The following is a 21,346-nucleotide window of genomic DNA, read 5'->3' as shown; positions in this document are numbered from 1 at the left end:
CGCCTGTTGCCTACAGAATGCTGGTAGCATGTAAAGAACACTGACTGTGCTGGTAGACTCAGGGATAGATGAGTATATAGGGTTTATTTTTTTATTCTATAAATCAGTACTTATAGAGGAATGTGGGGACTCTAAACTGTATATAAGGGGCTGTGGGGGCCCCATACTGTATATAGCGAGTAGTAAGGGCTTCATACTATATACAGAGAGATATAGGGGTCCTATACTGTATAAAGGGAGCTGTGGGTGCCATTATATGTTTTTTTGTAGACTGGGAATAGATGGGGACTATGCTTGAAATGCAAGACGTTAAATGTGTTTTTGGTAAACTTTACATCACCTGTAAGTCACTATCTATATTTCCACTGAAATCTCTTTACATGATCTTCAGGCTGGTATTTACCATTACAAAGTATAGTGGTAATATCGGTCTTGTTTTTTGTATATCATTTAACAAAATCATTGTTCTCAGCAGCACATTGCCCTTTGTAAACAGGAGAGGTGCTGCCAATAACATGATATGTATGGGAACAGAGCAATCTGTTAGTGATCGCTTCACTCTCATCATTCTTTGTCAGTAAATACAAAGAGGCCAGTAAGTAAGCGCCGAACTACCTGAGTATAATAGAATAACGCTTATTTAATGGTATGAAATCAGCGCGCACCATAAATGTTTATGTACACTGGTATAAATATGTTAGCCTTTCTGGCCCCACTTTTAATTTTTGCCCAGGGCCATATTTTGTCTAAAACAAGCCCTGGACGCAGAAAAATGTAACTCAACACCTAACAGGACATGTTCAATGGCTTGTGATGTGTTAAGTGTCAAGTTATAGTTTTCTATATACAGTAAGCATAGGGGTTCCAATAGTCATGGTTGTGATCAGACCCCGAAGTATGAGTGGGCCACAGGCCCCTCTGCCACCTGTATGAGTAAATTTTATGTAAATCAAGTAATTTGAGGGGTCTCTCGGGCGTCCCAGTACACGATTCGGTCGATGTTCTCCTCCTGCTTCTTGAGAGGCCACGAAGCACGGCCCTAGTCCCCTTTGTAGTGTATGTCTACAGTGGCACGTAAAAGTTTGGGCACCACTGGTCAAAATTACTGTTATTGTGAACAGTTAAGCACGTTGAAGACGAAATGATCTCTAAAAGGCCTAAAGTTAAAGATGACACATTTCCTTTGTATTTTAGGCAAAAAAATATATATAATTTTTTCATTTTTTACATTTTAAATATTACAAAAAGTAAAATGGGTCGATGCTAAATTTTTGGCACCCTTGGAGATTTGTGTGCTCAGATAACTTTGACCAAGGTTTGAAGCCTTAATTAGCCTTTTAGGGTTATGGCTTGTTCACTATCATCTTTAACAAAGGCCAGGTGATGCAAACTTCCCAGCTTTATAAAAACGCAGCCTCCTCTAGCCTTGTGCATAAAACAACGGCCATGGGTTCTTCTAAGCAGCTGCCTAGCACTCTGGAAATGAAAATGGTGGAGGCCCACAAAGAAGAAGGCTATAAGAAGTTAGCAAAGCATTTAAAAGTTGCCCTTTTCTCAGTTTGAAATGTAATTAAGAAATGTCAGTTAGCAGGAACAGTGGAGGTCAAGATAAGGTATTGAATACCAAGCAAAATTTCAGTGAGAGCTGCTCGTAGGATTGCATGAGAGGCAAATCAGAACCCCTGCTTGACTGCAAAAGACCTTCAGAAAGATTGCATTTTGGAAACAAGCCCTGTGGACTGATGAGGTAAAAATAAAACGCTTTGGCCACAATGTATGTGTGGAGAAAAAAGGGCACAGAATATCAGGAAAAGAACATTTCGCCAATCATTAAGCATGGGAGTGGAGCAATCATGCTTTGGGGATGTGTGGCAGCAAAGGGAATGGGGGAACATTTCATGGGTAGAGGGAAGATTAGATTCAACAAATTCTTGATGCAAACATAACACCATCTGTAAAAAAGTTGAAAAGGATGGCTTATACAAATTGGCTAATGATCCTAAACACACGTCAAAATCCACAATAGACTACATCAAAAGGCGCAAGCTGAAGGTTTTACAATGGCCCTCACAGTCCCCTGATCTGAACATCATTGAAAATCTGTGGCTAGATTTCAAATTAGCAGTGCATGCAAGATGTTCCACGAATTTCACAAAACTAAAGAATTTTCCAAGACAGAATGGATAAAAATCCCTTCAACAAGAATTGAAAGACCCTGGGCTGACTACAAAAATTGTTTACAAGCTGTGATACTTTCACAAGGGGGTGCTACTAGATACTAACCAAGCAGGGTGGCAAAACTTTTGCATTGGCCCATTTTCCTTTTCGTAATTTTTAAAATGTAAAAGATGAAAATATATACATATATTTTTGCCTAAAATACAAAGGAAAACGTGTCATCCTTAATTTTAGGCCTCTTTGAGATCATTTCATCTTCAACTTGCTTAACTGTTCACAATAACAGTAATTTTGACCAGAGGTGCCCAAACTTTTACATGCCACTGTACACCCGAAGTTACAGCTCACATGAATGTCACTCATCTGTGACCTAGTCATCTCTCTCTGTGCGGGCTCTGGATACTCGGCTCGGGTCTCCCAACTCTAGTCTTTTGTCTCCAGTTCTGGTCACCCGGTTTCTCATTTGAATCTGGTTACTCTGTTCTTTACTTGGTTCTGGTTACTCGGTTCCTCACTCGAATCTGGTTACTCTGTTCTTTACTTAGTTCTGGTTATTGAATTCCTCACTCAGATCTGGTTACTTGGTTCTTTACTTGGTTCTTTTTACTCAGTTCCTCATTCAGATCTGATTACTTGCAAGGACGAGCCAATAAGCCAACTCCGCTGCACCGCACGTCCATTTTGCTATAGGTCCAGGAGCCGACTCCTCCCCTTCTCTACCCTCCTGGGCCTTTTATAATTAATAACTGCGCCACACCTGTCACCTGACCTGGTGTCTCCTTCAATCTCTTCACCTCAGGAACCATGTACTTTGCCCTATTGCTCCGATTGATGCAGTTCTTACTACTTTCTCTTGTCCTACAACATTTGACAAGGAGATGGTGGTGCTCGTTTGCCGACACTCTATTAGGCCTCAAACTGTGGAAATCTCTCATTTATTCATCTCATTGCAAATGCATAAACTTCAATGCCATGTATAGGCCTTACTGGTTCATGGATGGTAACTAAGGAACGGAATCTGAGCAGTCTGTATGACATTCTGCATGAAGAGATCCTACATCACAGCAGCCAAGTGACCAAGAATCCAAAAATTTCTATTGGCTGGATGGAGGGAAGGAGGGCAGGAAGGTCCACTGATCTGGTGAGAGAATGTTAGGGTGCTGGATTTGGAGATCTTTGGGACTGAAACTCAGGAAGTGTCCGCATGGTTGCAGAACAGGAGGCATAATTTTGTATGGGGCCCAGACTTGGACTGGACCATGGGGAAACAGGTCAATCCTCCAGTGGGATCCTGGCCAGGACTGGACCACCAACTGCCTACAAAAGCTGTACTTGGCACAGCACACTTACTGACACAAGTACAGAAAAGGGCAGCATATCATCTTTCATTTAACAAACTAACCAGTTTATTATTATAGAGAAGCATAGGCACATTTTGTGAATTAGGGACAGATAATATTGCATGTAGCAATAATAATAGCTTAGGGAACACAAGCATTAACACAGTACAGATGAAAATAAATTATAACAATTTGTGATATATATTTTTTTTATTGTTTTTTTCCTATAAACTTTTTCCATACAAACATTTCTAGGACGATTCCAGTATCTGCTTACTGTATATTCCAATGCAACAAAACTATAATGTATAGATTTATGTATCTACTGCTTTCTTTTCTTGCGCACTTATCCCTATTCTATAAGTTTTCTCAGCTTATACCAGGCTTGCACTTCATTAACTGCTCTCAGCAGCTTCCATCCGTAACCTGTTTCTTCATTTTGCTTGCACCATGACTGATGGCTTGTCTATTTTATATTTTAATATACGACTTACCCAATGGATGAATGATGAGATGAAATATCTAATCAGCCAAATGACAAAATGTCACTGGAATATTTCCAATTCACACCTAGACACCTCGCAATTATTTTTGCTAGATTAAGCAATATGGAGACAAGGAAGACAAAGTCATGTCTGTTTAGCTCCCTTTATCTCACGTCTTAAAACATGCAGTGAAGAAGGGTCAGTCACCTAGATTAAAACATAACCCAACTATAAAGCATTTAGTCTGGCACTCCAGATGCATCAGCGCCATAACATTATGTCACCAAGTTATTAAATATGATATTTGACATTTATGAGTCAATGCCAAAGTGTCCTACAGAAAATTGAAGTCGATACGACTCTTGGAGAATCTCTTAATCTTATATGCATTTTTTCTTTTTGAGTAATTCATTTAATTTGAAGGGGGAGAGGGGGTTGGGTGGGTTACTCATTACTCTTACCTAGCAGTTGATTGGCAGATGAGGTTGTCAGGTTGAACTGTTGTTCTAGATATTTTCCCAAGAATGCTGCAAAGCCAGCTACCACAGCTATCTCCATGCAAGCTGCGAGAACGATGCAGGTGAACACAGGGTTGGATAACAAGTGCTTTGTGACTTTGGGAATGACTGAAAGAAAATAAAACATGTTTGGAGTACTTTCACATTTGTGAAAGCACTCCAAATGTATTGTTAAGGGGACTGATAGAAATGTTTTAATATAACAAAATACATTTCAATAATGAGAGTTATAATAAGTTTCATTTTCCAGAATCAATCTTACTTTTTATCTACAGCATAGTATCTAACCACTGAGGAATTCAACGCTGAGACCACCACAGAGTGTGAAAAAATGGCTCATCAGTCATCTATTCTTCCACACTGCATGACCATAGTGAAGAGGAATGTGATTGGAAGTGTAGCCGAGCGTGCCCCCTGGATTCATGCATTTAAATACTTCTTACAACCAAAGGTGCCCATACACAATTTTTGTCAGTTTGGGTTGACCATCTATTTCAGTGTTCCCCAACTCCAGTCCTCAATCCTCAATGCCCACCAACAGATCATGTTTTCAGGATTTCCTTAGCATTGCACAGGTGATGGAATTATTGCCTGTGCAGGTGATGGAATTATCACCTGTGCAATGCTAAGGAAATCCTGAAAACATGACCTGTTGAGGACTAGAGTTGGGGAACCCTGATCTAGTTAGTATGGAGATCATTCTCCTTGATGAGCAGATATTAGGGAAAAAGAAGGATTGTTAGATTGTAAAACATACATGCTTGGCTGTTGATGAGGAGCTACAATGTAACTGATCTTAGCAATCCTTCGCGAGATAAAGACACATCTCTGTCTTGTCCTGTAGGATTTCTGCCATGTATCAAACAATATACCAAATACAATTATAAGCCTGGAGCCTATGTTATTGGTCTACTGAGAATTGCTGGATACATCGTGCAAACCATCAACTATGAGAAGTACTTGATCTATACAAGTTTTTATGTTCTGGAGGTGCCAAGAGTTTTTTTTAAGATCCTGAAACTGTAGAGCTACGTTCCCACAATGAGTTTTTGGTGAGTTTTTTACTCTATGTATTTTTGAAAAAATGCAAGTAACCTATTTTAATTAATGGGTTCAGAAAAGATGCAGAAAATCAGCAACATCAAAGACTCACAAAAAGCTCATCGTGGGAACGTAGCCTTAGGAGTTAAGACACAAAATCTAGTAGGAATTGGTAGAATTGGTCATTATACACGGAAGAGATCTACTAAAACAAATTGAAAAGTGTCTTTAGTGTAAATGTTAATTAATATCTTCTTCTTACATAATTTTACTTGTGAAATTATAAGCTCTTGAAATAACAGTCCCAAAGGTAAACTGGTCCCAGGCCATCAGAAGTAACAACCCCATTGATTACCGGGCATAGTACCTGGTACATTTGTACCTCTACCTGGTAGATTTGTAATAAATCAAATTACTGATAATGCAACAAAGCTCCAGGGTAAATTAAACAAATCATATAATAATCCTCTATTTTACACATAAGCACTCGGGAGGGTACCCAGCCTTTTCCACTTTTAATCAACAAGCTCATCCACAAATTGGATGTTAACACTAAGCAGGAAAAATGGAGATTCATCCGGTTAATTGCAAAGACCTATGAAACAATGCATCCAACAGTAATCTGTCGCAAAAATGACAAAGAAAAAAACAGCACTGTACCTTTAGACAGATAAAATCTATGAAACAGAAACCAATTATAGCAAATGGAAATGCGTCTTACATTATTCACAGAAATAATAAGGTGTAATTATATAGTCTGGACTTTTATTTTAACCTGACGTATTGCATTGTACTTAATTCTATGGAAACTGTTATAGCCTGACCCAGAAGGTCTCCCATCAGTAAAACACAATGGAGCCTATTAAAGAGTCGCTGTCTTACAGTGTTAGCACTCACTCCTTTAGTTAGTTAGTGGTTCTTTTAGATAAAAAAAGAACACCATTTTTATTTTAAATAGGTCAAATATTATGTGCTGAATAAATTTGTAACATGTAATTCTATTAGTCAGAGGTCCAAAATCTAAACCTTTAATCAGCCTACAGCCTCCACTAGGGGAGTCTTACTTCATACTGTTATATTACAGCATTCAATGTATAAACAGTAAGCTTGTCTGCTCCCCCTAGTGGTAGTTGCAAGCAGACACAATTTTGTCTTTTAACTCTATTTTTAGAGAGGGAATTTAAAGCTCTCTGAAACATACTTTTGGTGATTCCATCTCCATCCTGCTGTTCCTTATGATTAGTATGTTTCAGGTGGACTCTTCGCTACTTGCCTTGGACTCTTATGTCAAGGAGGATTGCACACCTTGTCCAGGACACACTTCATCTTGTACCCCCAACAGTGACTCCAGAACCCACTAACCCTTCAACAGTACAAGGGTCTGGGGACACAAACTGCCTTTACAACCAATAAGAGCATAGGAATGTAAAAAGGGCACAGTTCTTTAACTAGTTTGGTGTAAAGTGGTGGCATTTCTTATCAGTCATAATAGACTCTGGCCACAAGCAGCCACATTTCTTCATGCTCTCCTTGCATGCCATCTCTGCAGCTCTCTCTATCAGCTGGTAACCAGCCTGCCCATATAGCTTGCGGCAGCCTTTGTACAGTCCCTGACTATGGCATCTTCAGACAACTCTTTTAGCAGCTTCTGTCTGCAGTGCTCCCATCTCACTCTAAGGAGCGCTGCTGCTGCCCTTCCCAGATCTCCGACACTGGCAGGATGTGGATGTGGCCACTTCATAGGCACATGCCACACCCAGCACTTATATACTGCCCATTCTCTCTTTTGACGGGTGGGTACTATACTAAAACTGCCAAAGATACAAACTGTCTTAAAATGGCAAAGATACCCTGGTGCATCAAAATGTAACTCAAAAGCTAAAGGTGTAATTACACTGGTCAACTATCAAGGACAAGAGGTCCTTGGAACACTAGTTTCTCAATAATTGTCCTGTGTAATCAGGTTGCCAATCACCCGAATGAATAAAATGTTCATTCACCAGGTGAAATTATTTTTATGTTTTCTTAAAAACCAATATTCTCAGCAGCGCATCTTTCTGTCGAAAATAACAGTAGCCTAAACGCATAGAATAATCTATTACCGATTGTTCTGTGCACATTGGAAGTGCAGTCGTCCTGTCTAATCAGTATATAACTATATTAAAGAGGTTGTCCACTACTTTTACACTGATGCCGTATCCTTAGGATAGGGCATCAATGTCTGATCGGCCAGGGTCCGACTCCCGGCATTCACAACGATCAGCTGTTATCAGTGGCCATAAATACTTACTTGCGGAGCTGGCTGTCTATTTGTAGTGGCTGGGGCTTAGTACTGCACATCCGCCTCCTATTGCTTTGTATAAGAGGTGGATGTGTAGATGCCGCTGCAGGGTACTACAAGCAGACGGCCAGCTCCGCAAGTAGGTATTTCCGGCCGGCCGCCGCCACCACCGATAACAGCTGATTGGTGTGGATGCCGGGATGTGGGGGTGCCACGTGTTGGACCCTGTCCAATCAGACATTGGTGCTCTATCCCAAGGATATGGCATCAATGTAAAAGTAGTGGACAACCTCTTTAATTCAATGGTGTTGGTTATGTTACAGGCAGCACGGTGGCTCAGTGGTTAGCACCGTTGCTTTACAGGGCTGGGGTCCTACATTTAAATCCCACCAAGGACAACATCTGCAAGGAGTTTGTATGTTCTCCCCGTGTTTACGTGAATTTCCTCCGGGTTCTCCGATTTCCTCCCACACTCCAAAGACATACTGATAGGGAATCTAGATTGTGAGTCCCAATGGGATCGGTGAGGATGATGTGATGTCGGTAAAGTGCAGTGGAATTAATGGCACTAAATAATACTAAGAGTGAGGTGCGGACATATTATTGTTGCAACCTGTGCAGTCGCACAGGGACTCGAGAAGTAGGGGGGACCACTTCTACCTCAAAAGCAGGTGGAATTATGCATTATCATAAGCTCTTGGACTGCAAGGGCCCATGTAAAGTCCTCACACTGTGGCCATATTCTGTCAGTGTCCGCCACTGCTAAGTGTTAACATAGTTCATTGTGATATCTTCTGTGTTCGTTTACGAAAAGCTACATCTGTATTTTGTGGCTGTCATCATTATAGTTTTCTACCTCTTAAAGGGGCTGCATATCATTTGTCAGAGCTCTATTCGGGGGTATCTGGGTACACTATAAAAGACCAAAAACATGGTGTTAAAAGATGGACATTTAAAGGGTTATTCCAACCGTCAAGATCCTATCCCAATATGTGTACAATTAGAAATGTAGTATAGTTTTTCTCATTCGCTATGTCTCTTTCATCATGTGCAGGTATTGCAGGACCTTAGGTATCCATGGTTAAGACCAGCAACTAGATAACCAACTGTCACTATATCAGTGGTCGTAATCATGGATCACTAAGGTCCTGCAATGCCCTGAAAATAAGGAAAGAGAAATAGCCAATCAGAAGAACTACACTACATTTCTAATAGGAGGTATTTGCTAATATTATTATTATCATTACATGTACTGCATATTGGGATAGGACCTTGGAGATAGGAATACCCCTTTAAGTTAAAATTCTATGTAATATCATTTTAACATATTTTCCAAAAGTATACAGTATGTCGGGTGTATTTCCTGACCAGTGTGCCCATATGTCCCTTTGCACCCTGAAAATATCTTTTTGAAAATATCTTTTTTCTAATCGACATACTTTTTTTTACATTGTGTAGGAAAGCAAAGTCTACTACCATCTAAAGGTATGAACGGATCAGTATACTTTTTTTTTTATTAATACAATTCTGTTGGATGCATATTTCACTATTTACCTATATAATAGTGGGTTTTGTGAGTTATGTCACAACTTTCCACTAGAGGTATACTTGTAGAAATTCTTCCACTCAGACATAGTAGACTGCATCTGAGTGTCCGCATCCAGTAGGAATATAATCCCGAAACTGATGCACGACAAAGCACATATTTAAACTGTCGACACCATTATAGTCAATGGCGCCGCCGGCTCATACACTCGAATCCCATTGTTACACTATTGGCCTAGCACTGCTGGAATCCAGTTGTTGGAGGAGCACAAGCAAGAAACGGCAGGCAGTAGTAGAAGTTTTTGTAAGCAGAAGTAGGAGTTGTAGCAAAAATCCGTAGAGAAGTGGGAACAGTCTGGGTAAGATAGTTCTCAGAACAAGGAGCTGGAGACTGAACTAGACTAAACAGCTAGACACAATACTCAAGCAATGAGTGAGGGATCCATGTGGCTTTAAGTAGGCCCAAACAAATGTGACAAGATGGATTCCACAGGTTCAGAATCTTAGTAAAGGGCAATTGCAGGACACAACAGCAGCCTGCAGTGGTAAGAGATGAAATTGCAGCATAATATCTAGGTGAACAATAGCAGCCACAAGTGGTCAAACTGTAGAAGGGCAACAGGAATCCTGACACCCATTTTGCGGGCAGTTCAGACACAAGCCCAGATGGGACCAATGGATGTGGGCTTGAACGCAATGTGATTAGGGGTAGGCAGAAAACAAGACACAGGCAGAACCCAAAAAACAAAGACTTCCCATGTCCATTCTAGCTAATATTAATAAATATTTTCTTAATTTATACCGTATGTCGGAGAGCAATGCTCAGTAAATGTTTACTAAGTCATGCTTTAGAGGATGCTTTTACCATTGCTGAATTACATGCATCTATAATTGTAGAGAACCACGGCAGGTAAAGGGGCAGTAGAAGGGTTTCTACTATATACAGTATAATAATCCTTGCAAGCTTTGGAGTCTAATTGTTCACGTATATTAGTAAGTGGTGACTTTTAACAGGAAATTGAATTAATGGATCCTATATCAAATGTTCTACATCAGTAAACATCTTAATTATTTTAATGATAACACAGCTTGATCTGGAAGTCATCTTAATGTATGCCCGCACTCCTTTGTCTTAATACGCAGTGACTAATTTCGCACAGAATTAAATGTGATAATCTATCTGCCTAACATTTTTTTCCAGTAATGTGACGGTAAGGACTTAGTAGCATCTGCGCAGCATGTTAAAAAGTGAGATAAAGTAGATTTCTCTAATGGAGTCATTGCACTTAATATAATTGGAACAATATAATAGTGAATAAGTGAAGACTTAGAAAGCAAAGGAAATGTGCCTATAATACAGGAAATGTCACTGTGGACATCTATACATCTACGTCCTTCCAAGTATAATGGGCGAAGCACATAAGAGACCCCTTGCACCAGGGGCGTACATAGAAATCATGGGGCCCCATGAGAGAAGTTATAATTAGGACCCCCCACAACAACAAAAAAATAAATAATTAAAATTTGGCAGGGTCACAGAAGAGTATATCTCAAAACTTGGCAGTCCTTACAAAGTAAGCCCTAGATTCCCCTTTCATTGCACCCATAAAGTATAATCCCAACAAAAGTGCAACACAAATACAGTATGATACCCCCACAGTGAATTCCTCCACTGTACCCTCTACACACACAGTATAATGACTCTATTGTACCCCACCTCAGCTTCCCCTGCAAAGTATGGTGGCCCCAACACAGTATGATCCCCCAACTGTGACCTACACACAGCCCTCCATGCAGTATAATGGACAAACACCTCACTATACTGTATAATGAACCCCACTAGCCCTCCAAACAGTATAATGCCCCACACAGCCATCCACACATTATGATGGATACCACACAAACCTTCACACTGTATAATTACTTGCATACAGTATAATGGCCCACACATAGCCCTCCATAAAGTATAAATGCTCCCACATAGCCCTCCAAATATTATGATAGCCCACGCATAGCCCTCCATATAGTATCATGGACCCCATAGTTCTCCATATAGTATACTCCACCACATAATCCTCCATATAGTATACTGCACCCCATAGCCCTCCATACAATATAATGCACTCCCCATAGTCATCCATATAGTATAACACACTCTCCATAGTCATCCATACAATATAATGCATCCCATAGTCCACCATAGAAAATTATGGCCATCACAATGAAGTCACTGATTTAAAAAAAAAAAACAATACTCACCTCTCCTACTCGTTCCCCTGCTGCTCCAGTCTCTGCAGCGAGCATTCCGAAGCGCCTGCACATCTCAGCACAAAGGGCGCTATGTAGTGACGTCACTGCGCTGAGACATCAGACGCTAAAGAAGAATGATGGGGGAGGAAGAATAAGCTGACCCTCCCTCTTTCAACACTGCTTTCAACTGTATTGGCGTCCAGGATGCCGATACAGTTGAAGATGCGATGATGGGCGGGGTGCACGATACTGGCACTGGGCCCCCCTGGCTCATGGGCAACTATTGCACCCACGTGACCTGCTGCCATTAGCTGTACACCACGGCCTTGAACTATGGTAGGGGAAAAAAGTATTTAGTTAGCCACTAATTGTGCAAGTTCTCCCACTTAAAAAGATTAAAGAGGCCTGTAATTGACATCATAGGTAGACCTCAACTATGAGATACAAAATGAGAAAACAAATCCTAAAAATCACATTGTCTGATTTGGAAAGAATTTTTTTTCAAATTTTGGTGGAAAAAAAGGATTTGGTCAATTACAAATAAGCAAGATTTCTGGCTCTCACAAACCTGTAACTTCGTCTTTAAGAGGCTCCTCTGTCCTCCACTCATTACCTGTAGTACTCGCACCTGTTTGAACTTATTATCAGTATAAAAGACACCTGTTCGCAACCTCAAACAGTCACACTCCAAACTCCACTATGGTGAAGACCAAAGAGCTGTTGAAGGACACCAGAAACAAAATTGTAGCCTTGCACCAGGCTAGGAAGACTGAATCTGCAATAGGCAAGCAGCTTGGTGTGAAGAAATCAACTGTGGGAGCAATAATTAGAAAATGGAAGACATACAAGACCTCTGATAATCTCCCTCGATCTGGAGATCCACACAAAACCTCACCCCGTGGGGTCAAAATGATCTCAAGAACGGTGAGCAAAAATCCCAGAACCACATGGAGGGCATAGTGAATGACCTGCAGAGAGCTGGGACCAACGTTACACAGGCTACCATCAGTAACACACTACACCGCCAGGGATTCAGATCCTGCAGTGCCAGACGTGTCCCCCTGCTTAAGCCATTACATGTCCGGGCCCATCTGAAGTTTTCCAGAGAGCATTTGGATGATCCAGAAGAGTATTGGGAGAATGTCATATGTTCAGATGAAACCAAAGTAGAACTGTTTGGTAGAAACACAACTCGTTGTGATTGGAGGAGAAAGAATACTGAGTTGCATCCAAAGAACACCATACCTACTGTGAAGCATGGGGGTGGCAACATCATGCTTTGGGGCTGTTTCTCTGCCAAGGGACCAGGACAACTGATCCGTGTACATGAAAGAATGAATGGGGTCATGTATTGTGAGATTTTGAGTGCAAACCTCCTTCCATCAGCAAGTGCATTGAAGATGAAACGTGGCTGGATCTTTCAGCATGACAATGATCCTAAGCACACCACCAGGGCAAAGATGGAGTGGCTTTGTAAGAAGCATTTCAAGGTCCTGGAGTGGCCTAGCCAGTCTCCAGGTCTAAACCCTATAGAAAACCTTTGGAGGGAGTTGAAAGTACATGTTGCTCAGTGAAAGCCCCAAAACATCACTGCTCTAGAGGAGATCTGCATGGAGGAATGGGCCAACATACCAGAAGTGTGTGCCAACCTTGTGAAGACTTACAGAAAAGTTTTGACCTCTGTCATTGCCTACACAGGATATATAACAAAGTATTGAGATGAACTTTTGTAATTGACCAAATACTTATTCGCCACCAAAATTTGAAAAAAACATTTTTCCAAATCAGACAATGTGATTTTCAGGATTTGTTTTCTCATTTTGTCTCTCATAGTTTATGTCAATTACAGGCCTCTCTCATGTTTTTAAGTGGGAGAACTTGCACAATTGGTGGCTGACTAAATACTTTTTTTCCCCACTGTATATGTAAATCAGTAATTTAGATCTATCCATTTTATCTGCCATACCACACCCCAGCCCCCGGGGTGGAGATATGTGAGCAGCCTGTCCCACCCATCTCTTTGACTGCTCGTAAAACTTTTCTTTGATACGCCATACTAACTCTCTCAGCACTATACGTGCTGGAGCTTTCTTTCCCGGGCTTACATCACCGAAGTTACCAACCTCGATGATACATATCTCCCCTCATCGACCTGTCCGGCGGCCATCTTACACTCTATATATGATACCCAGTTACATTGATTTAGAATGGTAGAAATGTGCCTCATTGGAGCAGAGTATTTGCTGCCTGCTATTGTCTTTGCTCCTAGATAGCTCACTTTTTTAAATATAAGCCTATAATACACTGCTCAAAAAAATAATGGGAACACTCAAATAACACCTCCTAGATCTGAATGAATGAAATATTCTCATTGAATACTTTGTTCTGTACAAAGTTGAATGTGCTGACAACAAAATCACACAAAAATCATCAATGGAAATCAAATTTATTAACCAATGGAGGCCTGGATTTGGAGTCACCCCCAAAATTAAAGTGGAAAAACACACTACAGGCTGATCCAACTTTGATGTAATGTCCTTAAAACAAGTCAAAACGAGGCTCAGTATTGTGTGTGGCCTCAACGTGCCTGTATGACCTCCCTACAACACCTGGGCATGCTCCTGATGAGGTTGCGTATGGTCTCCTGTGGGATCTCCTCCCAGACCTGGACTAAAGCATCCGCCAACCCCTGGACAGTCTGTGGTGCAACGTGACGTTGGAGGATGGAGCGAGACATGATGTCCCAGATGTGCTCAATCGGATTGAGGTCTGGGGAACGGGTGGGCCAGTCCATAGCTTCAATGCCTTCATCTTGCAGGAACTGCTGACACACTCCAGCCACATGAGGCCTGGCATTTTCCTGCATTAAGAGGAACCCAGGGCCAACCGGACCAGCATATGGTCTCACAAGGGGTCTGAGGATCTCATCTCGGTACCTAATGGGAGTCAGGCTACCTCTGGCGAGCACATGGAGGGCTGTGCGGCACTCCAAAGAAATGCCACAGAACACCAGGATTGGCAAATTCGCCACTGGCGCCCTGTGCTCTTCACAGATGAAAGCAGGTTCACACTTAGCACATGTGACAGATGTGACAGAGTCTGGAGACGCCGTGGAGAGCGATCTGCTGCCTGCAAAATCCTTCAGCATGACCGGTTTGGCAGTGGGTCAGTAATGGTGTGGGGCATTGGATATGAGAGGATGTGATGCTTCTATGATTATATATAAAGCAAAAACTTTCTTATACATCCTAAATGGAGCATTATAGTTTCCTAAAAGAACAATAAAACTTAAAACATAGGCGTTAAATTACTCCTAATCTCTTGCCTACTGAGGGTATGTGCACACGGTCAGGAAACGCTGTGGATTGGACTACATTACAAGCAAAGTGGATGGGAGATTTCAAGAAATCCCATGCCCACTATGCATCTCCATGCACCTGCGGATCACCTATGGACACGGACATGCGGCGAGTCTTTCCAGACCGCAGCATGTCAATTTGTCTTGCGGAGTCGCTAGTCTCCTCAAGAGAAATTATATAAGTGCATTGTATTGATTGCGGTGAATCCGCATGGTTAAATGAACACATGCGGATTCACCTGCGTGCAGCGCTTTGGACACAGCATATACTATATAAAGCGCTGACAGTACTGATCGTGTACACATACTCTTGGTCTTTAATTAAAAAGTGAGCAGTAGGGAGAGGCTCATTCTGCAGTCAGACGCTGGTCTGTCAGGAGTAGAAGAAGGTAAATGATTTGTTTCTTGGGACACAAATATTTCTCACAGTTTTGATTACAACTTTAGCCAGGATACGAGCAAAATAATCAGAAAGGACATTTATTGGAGGGAGCCGTTATTGTATTTTTATAGACACAAGGGGCAGGATTTTTTTCCTTCTGTAGGAAAGCTATTCTGAATACCTTTGTCATGGCGCATTGTTCTAAAATCCCCTACCATATAGATCTCGGCAAAGAGATCATGTGGGATTTTTTAACTTAGGTAATGAATATTTACAACTGTAAGGCTATGTTCACACATCATGTTTTTTTCAGCAGTTTTTTTCTGAAGCAAAACTGCAGCAAAACCTGATCTCTTGCTAGGAGGTTGTTCAGGCTATTTCTTGCTTTTTGGTGTGTTTTTTTCAGCGTTTTCTTTCACTCTTCTTTTGTCTCTTTTATGCATGTACATAAAGTTCAGTGAAAAAAAAAATCTCATTCTGGTTTAGGCGCAAAAAAGCTGAAAAAACGGTGAAAAACCTGATAACTGCATTTTTGGTGTGTTTTTTCAGCGTTTTTTTCACCATCCAATCCACTTCGTTTGGACAGTTAAACACAGCATAATTTCTGCACAAAAAAGCAGCATTAAAAACGCAGCATTTACACTATGCATGATCACAGCCTAACAGTCAAGCAAAGTGGAAGTGATTTCATGAAAACTTAAGCTCACAAGGCATCTAAAGATGCTGTTGAACTATGCGGTTTTGGTGCATTTTTTTCTCAATAAGCTTCCACGTGTAGCCTGAAAAAAATGCATGTAAAAAAAACATAGTTGCTTTTTTAAGTGCAGAATCAAAGTTTTTCTGTGCTATAAAAAAAGCATTAAAAACGTTGCTTCAAATCTGCACTAAAAATGCATCAGGGTGAAAATGCATAAAAAAATGCAGCAAATACAAATCAGAGAAGGTTGTTATTGCGTAGTGTTCTGCAGACACCTGCAGAAAGTGTGCAATTATAAAGCAATAGAAAAAGGGCACCATTTATGCTACGGAATAACTATTCATTTTTTCTTACATTTTTTATGTATTCAATGGAGAAAAAAAATCAGTCGTGCCATTTTTTTATGCCGTTTAACAATCACTCTTAATAATCTGTTCACTTTGTTGTACGGATTGTTATGGTTATAGGGGTACCAAATATGTCAGTGATGTTTATTTTTTTATAAAAAGTGCTACTAAAATATCCTTATTGTAATTGTTTTCATTATTTTTAGTAATTTTATAGGAAAAAAATAAAATATACAGGTATATAGAAATGCACTGGTATATGGAGATGAATCTCTATGTACCTGTATGCCTGCCTGTAAGAAAACAAAATCGAATGCACATTTCTCATACTTGACAGTGCAGCCTGTGACTCACAGCTTTTGCTGCTGCTTCCAATGCTACAGGTTGGAAGTTCAAATCCCAGGGAGATCAGACCTCAAATAAAGTGAAGAATTAGTTATTTAAATGAGTGAAAGTATGTAGAGAGCAAAGAGATGTGATCCCCTACTCTGGAGTCAGGGGATGAGGAGGAACCAAAGAGCAATGAACACACACAGTGAAGACTGCAGCAGACAAGACATTGCAGACAAAGTGAGTGACCTGCCAAGCCATCTCCCCCAAATTGGGACTGTCTCGCTTGATCTGGTACTATTGGGAGCTATGTATATTGTAGGTGAGGTGGCATCATTTATTTAAGCCCTGAGCTGTAACACTCCCTTTCCTGTCATCTCTTAGCTAAAACACTGGTTACAGGTAATGGCAGGAAACTGCGCAGGATGTGTGCTGAATGCAATGGGATGCAGAATCAGATACAGCCACTTGTATAGAAAAGCAGCTGTGACAACAGCACAAAGCACAGAATAAAGTACAACAATTATCAACAAAAATAATTCTAATGAATAATTCCAAAATGCAGTAAGTGGCATTTACGTGAATATCACAGGCAAAATAATTAGTGATGAGCGCAAGTGCTCGTTACTCGAGTTTGCCCAGGGTGCTTGGGTATGCATTTCGAGTGACATGTTCGAGTCCTGGCAGCCGCATGTTTCACGGCTATTAGACAGCCACAAAACATGCGGGGATTGCCTGATAAACATGCAATGTCCGCATGTTTTGTAGCTGTCTAACATCCACGAAACATATGGCTGCGGGGACTTGGACATGTCACTGGAGCACCAGCGATACTCGGTGCATACCTCAGCACCCTAGCACTTATGCTCATCACTAAAAATAATATAGATACTGTGTACCCAATTCTGCTGGAGCAAACCTTTCTGTAATATATTGTGTGGAGCAGGATCCTACTCGCCTACCTACACAATGGAATGCGGTGTGCTCCTCTTAATAACTGAACATTATACGCACACGTTGAGCTGGGTTTGAAATTTAATACTTTCTTTTATATCCAGTGATAAATATCCGACTTGAATACAACTGTGCGATATTTGCATAGGGCACAAGTTGAGCCCAGAAACATACGTCTTCTCTTCTCTCATTTGACCTAATGGTACCTCATTAAGGAGCGCCTGCTTATCTCTCCCCTTTTTTGCATATAGTGTCTTTTAATTATAACTTCTGCATGCCAACCTAAGGAAACCACAGATTACGTCTTGAAATTGCACTATATAACCTATCAGGATGTACTGTGAAAGGCAAACTCCATTTGAGGAGTCCTTAAGTTTTAATCCATGACAATGACACAAGTATTTTATATTAATATGCACAAAAACATAAAGCAGGTTAATTGCGGCAGTGAAACCCATGCTGAGATTTAGCAAGAAATTTCCCTGAAAAATATAATGCTCCCAGCTTCCAGCCCATCTTTCAATTGCTTCTGGAGTGTGGTGTGACCAATATAAACCACCATCACATCAGTAGAGAGTAATATTCCCTTTGTGTTCCTTCAGGGGTTATTATAATGAGGACACAGACATCTTTCTACTCCGGTCAAACAGACATGAGAAAAAGACATGGCTGGCGAGACCCTCATTAGTCCCACTGATAACCTGCTGGTACCCAGTGTCATTAGGTGATCTCCTGCTGACTTGCCCTTCAGAATGCACCAGCATTAGTGTAGGATGCACAAGTCCCTGTGAATATTAAGCGAGAAATTAGCTGGAGGACGAGGAAAGACTTTTTAGAGGTCCACAGGAGGGATATTCATGCTTGTTCTACTGCAAACGACTCTGAATATAAAATCTAATTTAGTAACCTTAATATTTTCAAAGGATTCTAAAATATAAAGGGATAGTTTGTTGTGTATTCAGGGTGGTAGTGTATGCAATAATGGTGGATACTAGGTAGATGGTAAAATATGTTTATTTTGTAAAGAAAATTGTAATAGGTCAGTTTTTGACAAGATATCAAGAGGTAGCAGTTAAATTCTCGGTCAGCAACCAATCTGGTGCAATGCAATGCTGAGTAACTCACTAACCAATACAATTCAATCCAATGCTTAGTCATCAACCAATCCAGTGCAATCCAATCCTGAGTAACTCACTAACCAATACAATACAATCCAATGCTTAGTCATCAACCAATCCAGTGCAATCCAATGCTGAGTAACTCACTAACCAATACAATCCAATCCAATGCTTAGTCATCAACCAATCCAGTGCAATCCAATCCCGAGTAACTCACTAACCAATACAATCCAATGCTTAGTCATCAACCAATCCAGTGCAATCCAATGCTGAGTAACTCACTAACCAATACAATACAATCCAATGCTTTCTCGTCAACCAATCCAGTGCAATTCAATTCTGAATTAGCAACCAATCCAATGCAATGCAATGCCTAATCAGCAACCAATCCAGTGTAATCCAACACTGAGTCAACAGCCAAACAAGTGCACTTCAATGCTGAGTCAGCAATCAATACTGTGCAATTTAATACTTGGATTGCACTGGATTGGTTGCTGACTATGTATTAAATTGCACTATTGATTGCTGACTCAGTATTGGACTGCACTGGATTGGAAACTGACTAACACTGAGTACACTGAACACTAACTAAACTAATGCAATCTAATGCTTAATTAGTAACAAATCCAGTGCAATCCAGTGTTGAATCAGCAATAGTGATGATGAAGCGTGTTCTGTTAACCCTTTGACACCTGTGACACATGCAGGGATTGCCTGTTTGTTAGGCAATCCCTGCATGTGTCACAGGTGTCTAACAACCATGACACATGTAGCCACGGCAACACTAACATAGATGATGAGCACGCCGCAAATACTCAGCGAGCACCCAAGCGTGCTCACCGAAAGGGTTAACAGAACATGCTCACTCATCACTAATCAGCAACCAATCTTGTGCAATCCAAAACTGAGTAATCAAACAATCATTTGTAATCCAATCTCAGCAACCAATCCATTGCAATCCAATGCTGAGTCACCCACAAACCCATCCAGTGCAATCAAATGCTAAGTATTGCAAAAAAGTAGCTGAACTTTAGTTTATCATCCATACTGTATGATGATTATATTTTTACTAGTATTAAAAACAATAACAATAGTTATCCAATGCTCCAAAATGTATGATATTCTACTGGTGTAATATATTGGGTGTGTGTTCCTTGTCATTATTCTGTACATGCAGAAAAAGCTATTTTTATAGTTATTGGGGAAATCTGTTGAAATATTTCAGACTGTGATCACATTAGTGGATAGCTCAGCTTATTGCTGACTCCTAGATCAAATGGCTTCCGTAGATTTATTACGCTCCTTTACACTAAGCTCAATCTAATACATAAACCTTTGTGACGAATTTTGTGTGAAGGTTCTCACTAATGACGGGTTTATATGGTACAAGTGCAGATGTTAAAAGCTACAGACAAGGCAGCTGTTTAATGGCCTGTTTAGACCGGCCGGCCACATTTCAATACAGAATGATTGTTAAATCGCTAATCAGTCTGTGCACAGAATTTCGGGTTCTTGGTAGCACATGTCCAGGTTACACAGGACGACGTGCTGCAGATAATGATGATCTTTAAACTAGCTTAAAAATCATCGTAAATGACAAATAGCATTCTGCCCATTTGTTTGGTGATTACCAGCTTGTTTAGATGGACTGATAATTGGGAGGAAGCGTTCATGCGAGCGCTCGTTTGGATCACCTAGATGGGCCTAACAGAGATCTCTGGGACCATTGGGCATAAGACATTAAATCAGTAGAGGCTTGTAAAATAGATTTGTTACATCTGTATGAGGGTTTATATAGAAGGGAGCCCTGCCCATGGCTCCCAGCAGAGAGCTAATTACCTACCAGCTCACTGCAGCAAAACACAAATTAAAAACAAAGGGGAAACAGGTCTCAGCAGTCCAAAACCTGAACACCAAAAAAAAATTAAGTGCTAATCTGGACATAAGATGGTACTGCCAAATAGAGGGAGAGACTGATAGAAGAATACCAAATGTGGGTAAAATAGGAACCCAGAGATACAAGTTTACTGCCTTTGTGTGTTTTCTGTAGGGAACCTTTGGCGGTCATTATATTGGTATTGGGGGCTCTGGGTGTCAGTTCTGTGGGTGAGAAAGGAGCTAGATATCACTATTTGAAGGCTCTGGATGTGTACCGACTCTCTCTCAGAGCTAAATGTGGCTCTCGAAATGCGAAAGGTTGGCGACCACTGTTATAGAGACTGCAGTGTCTGGTCCCAGAGGTGAGATTTTCACCAATAGGACATTCATGCTATATTTTATGGATAAAAATGAATGTTTCTAAAATGAGAGGAGGGTGAAAATACTCATCTTTATGTGGTATGTATGTTTATATATATATATATATATATATATATATATATATATATATATATATATATATATGTACAAGCACTTTTGATTCAAGTATCTGTTTTGTATGTATTATTGCTTTGTGTTGTTATTCTTTATCCTCCAGGGACAGCAATGAATTGCAGAATCCTTTGTGCACTCAAACTGGAAAG

General features: G+C 40.6%; 1 protein-coding gene across 2 annotated transcripts in view; it reads right to left on the bottom strand.

The window, feature by feature from the left end:
• SLCO3A1 (solute carrier organic anion transporter family member 3A1) overlaps positions 1–21,346 on the bottom strand; it is a 493,783-nt gene that overhangs the window by 91,380 nt on the left and 381,057 nt on the right. For both annotated transcript variants that reach the window (XM_073653298.1, XM_073653297.1), the window contains one exon: positions 4,465–4,629. In XM_073653298.1, coding sequence (XP_073509399.1) covers positions 4,465–4,629 — 165 coding nt within the window. The remainder of the gene's footprint in view (positions 1–4,464; positions 4,630–21,346) is intronic.

This window comes from Phyllobates terribilis, unplaced genomic scaffold (assembly GCF_046119375.1).
Source record: "Phyllobates terribilis strain yellow unplaced genomic scaffold, ASM4611937v1 Scaffold_11__3_contigs__length_659146591, whole genome shotgun sequence".
In the NCBI taxonomy this organism is placed as follows: Eukaryota; Metazoa; Chordata; class Amphibia; order Anura; family Dendrobatidae; genus Phyllobates; species Phyllobates terribilis.
This window is presented reverse-complemented; position numbering and strand designations above follow the sequence as displayed.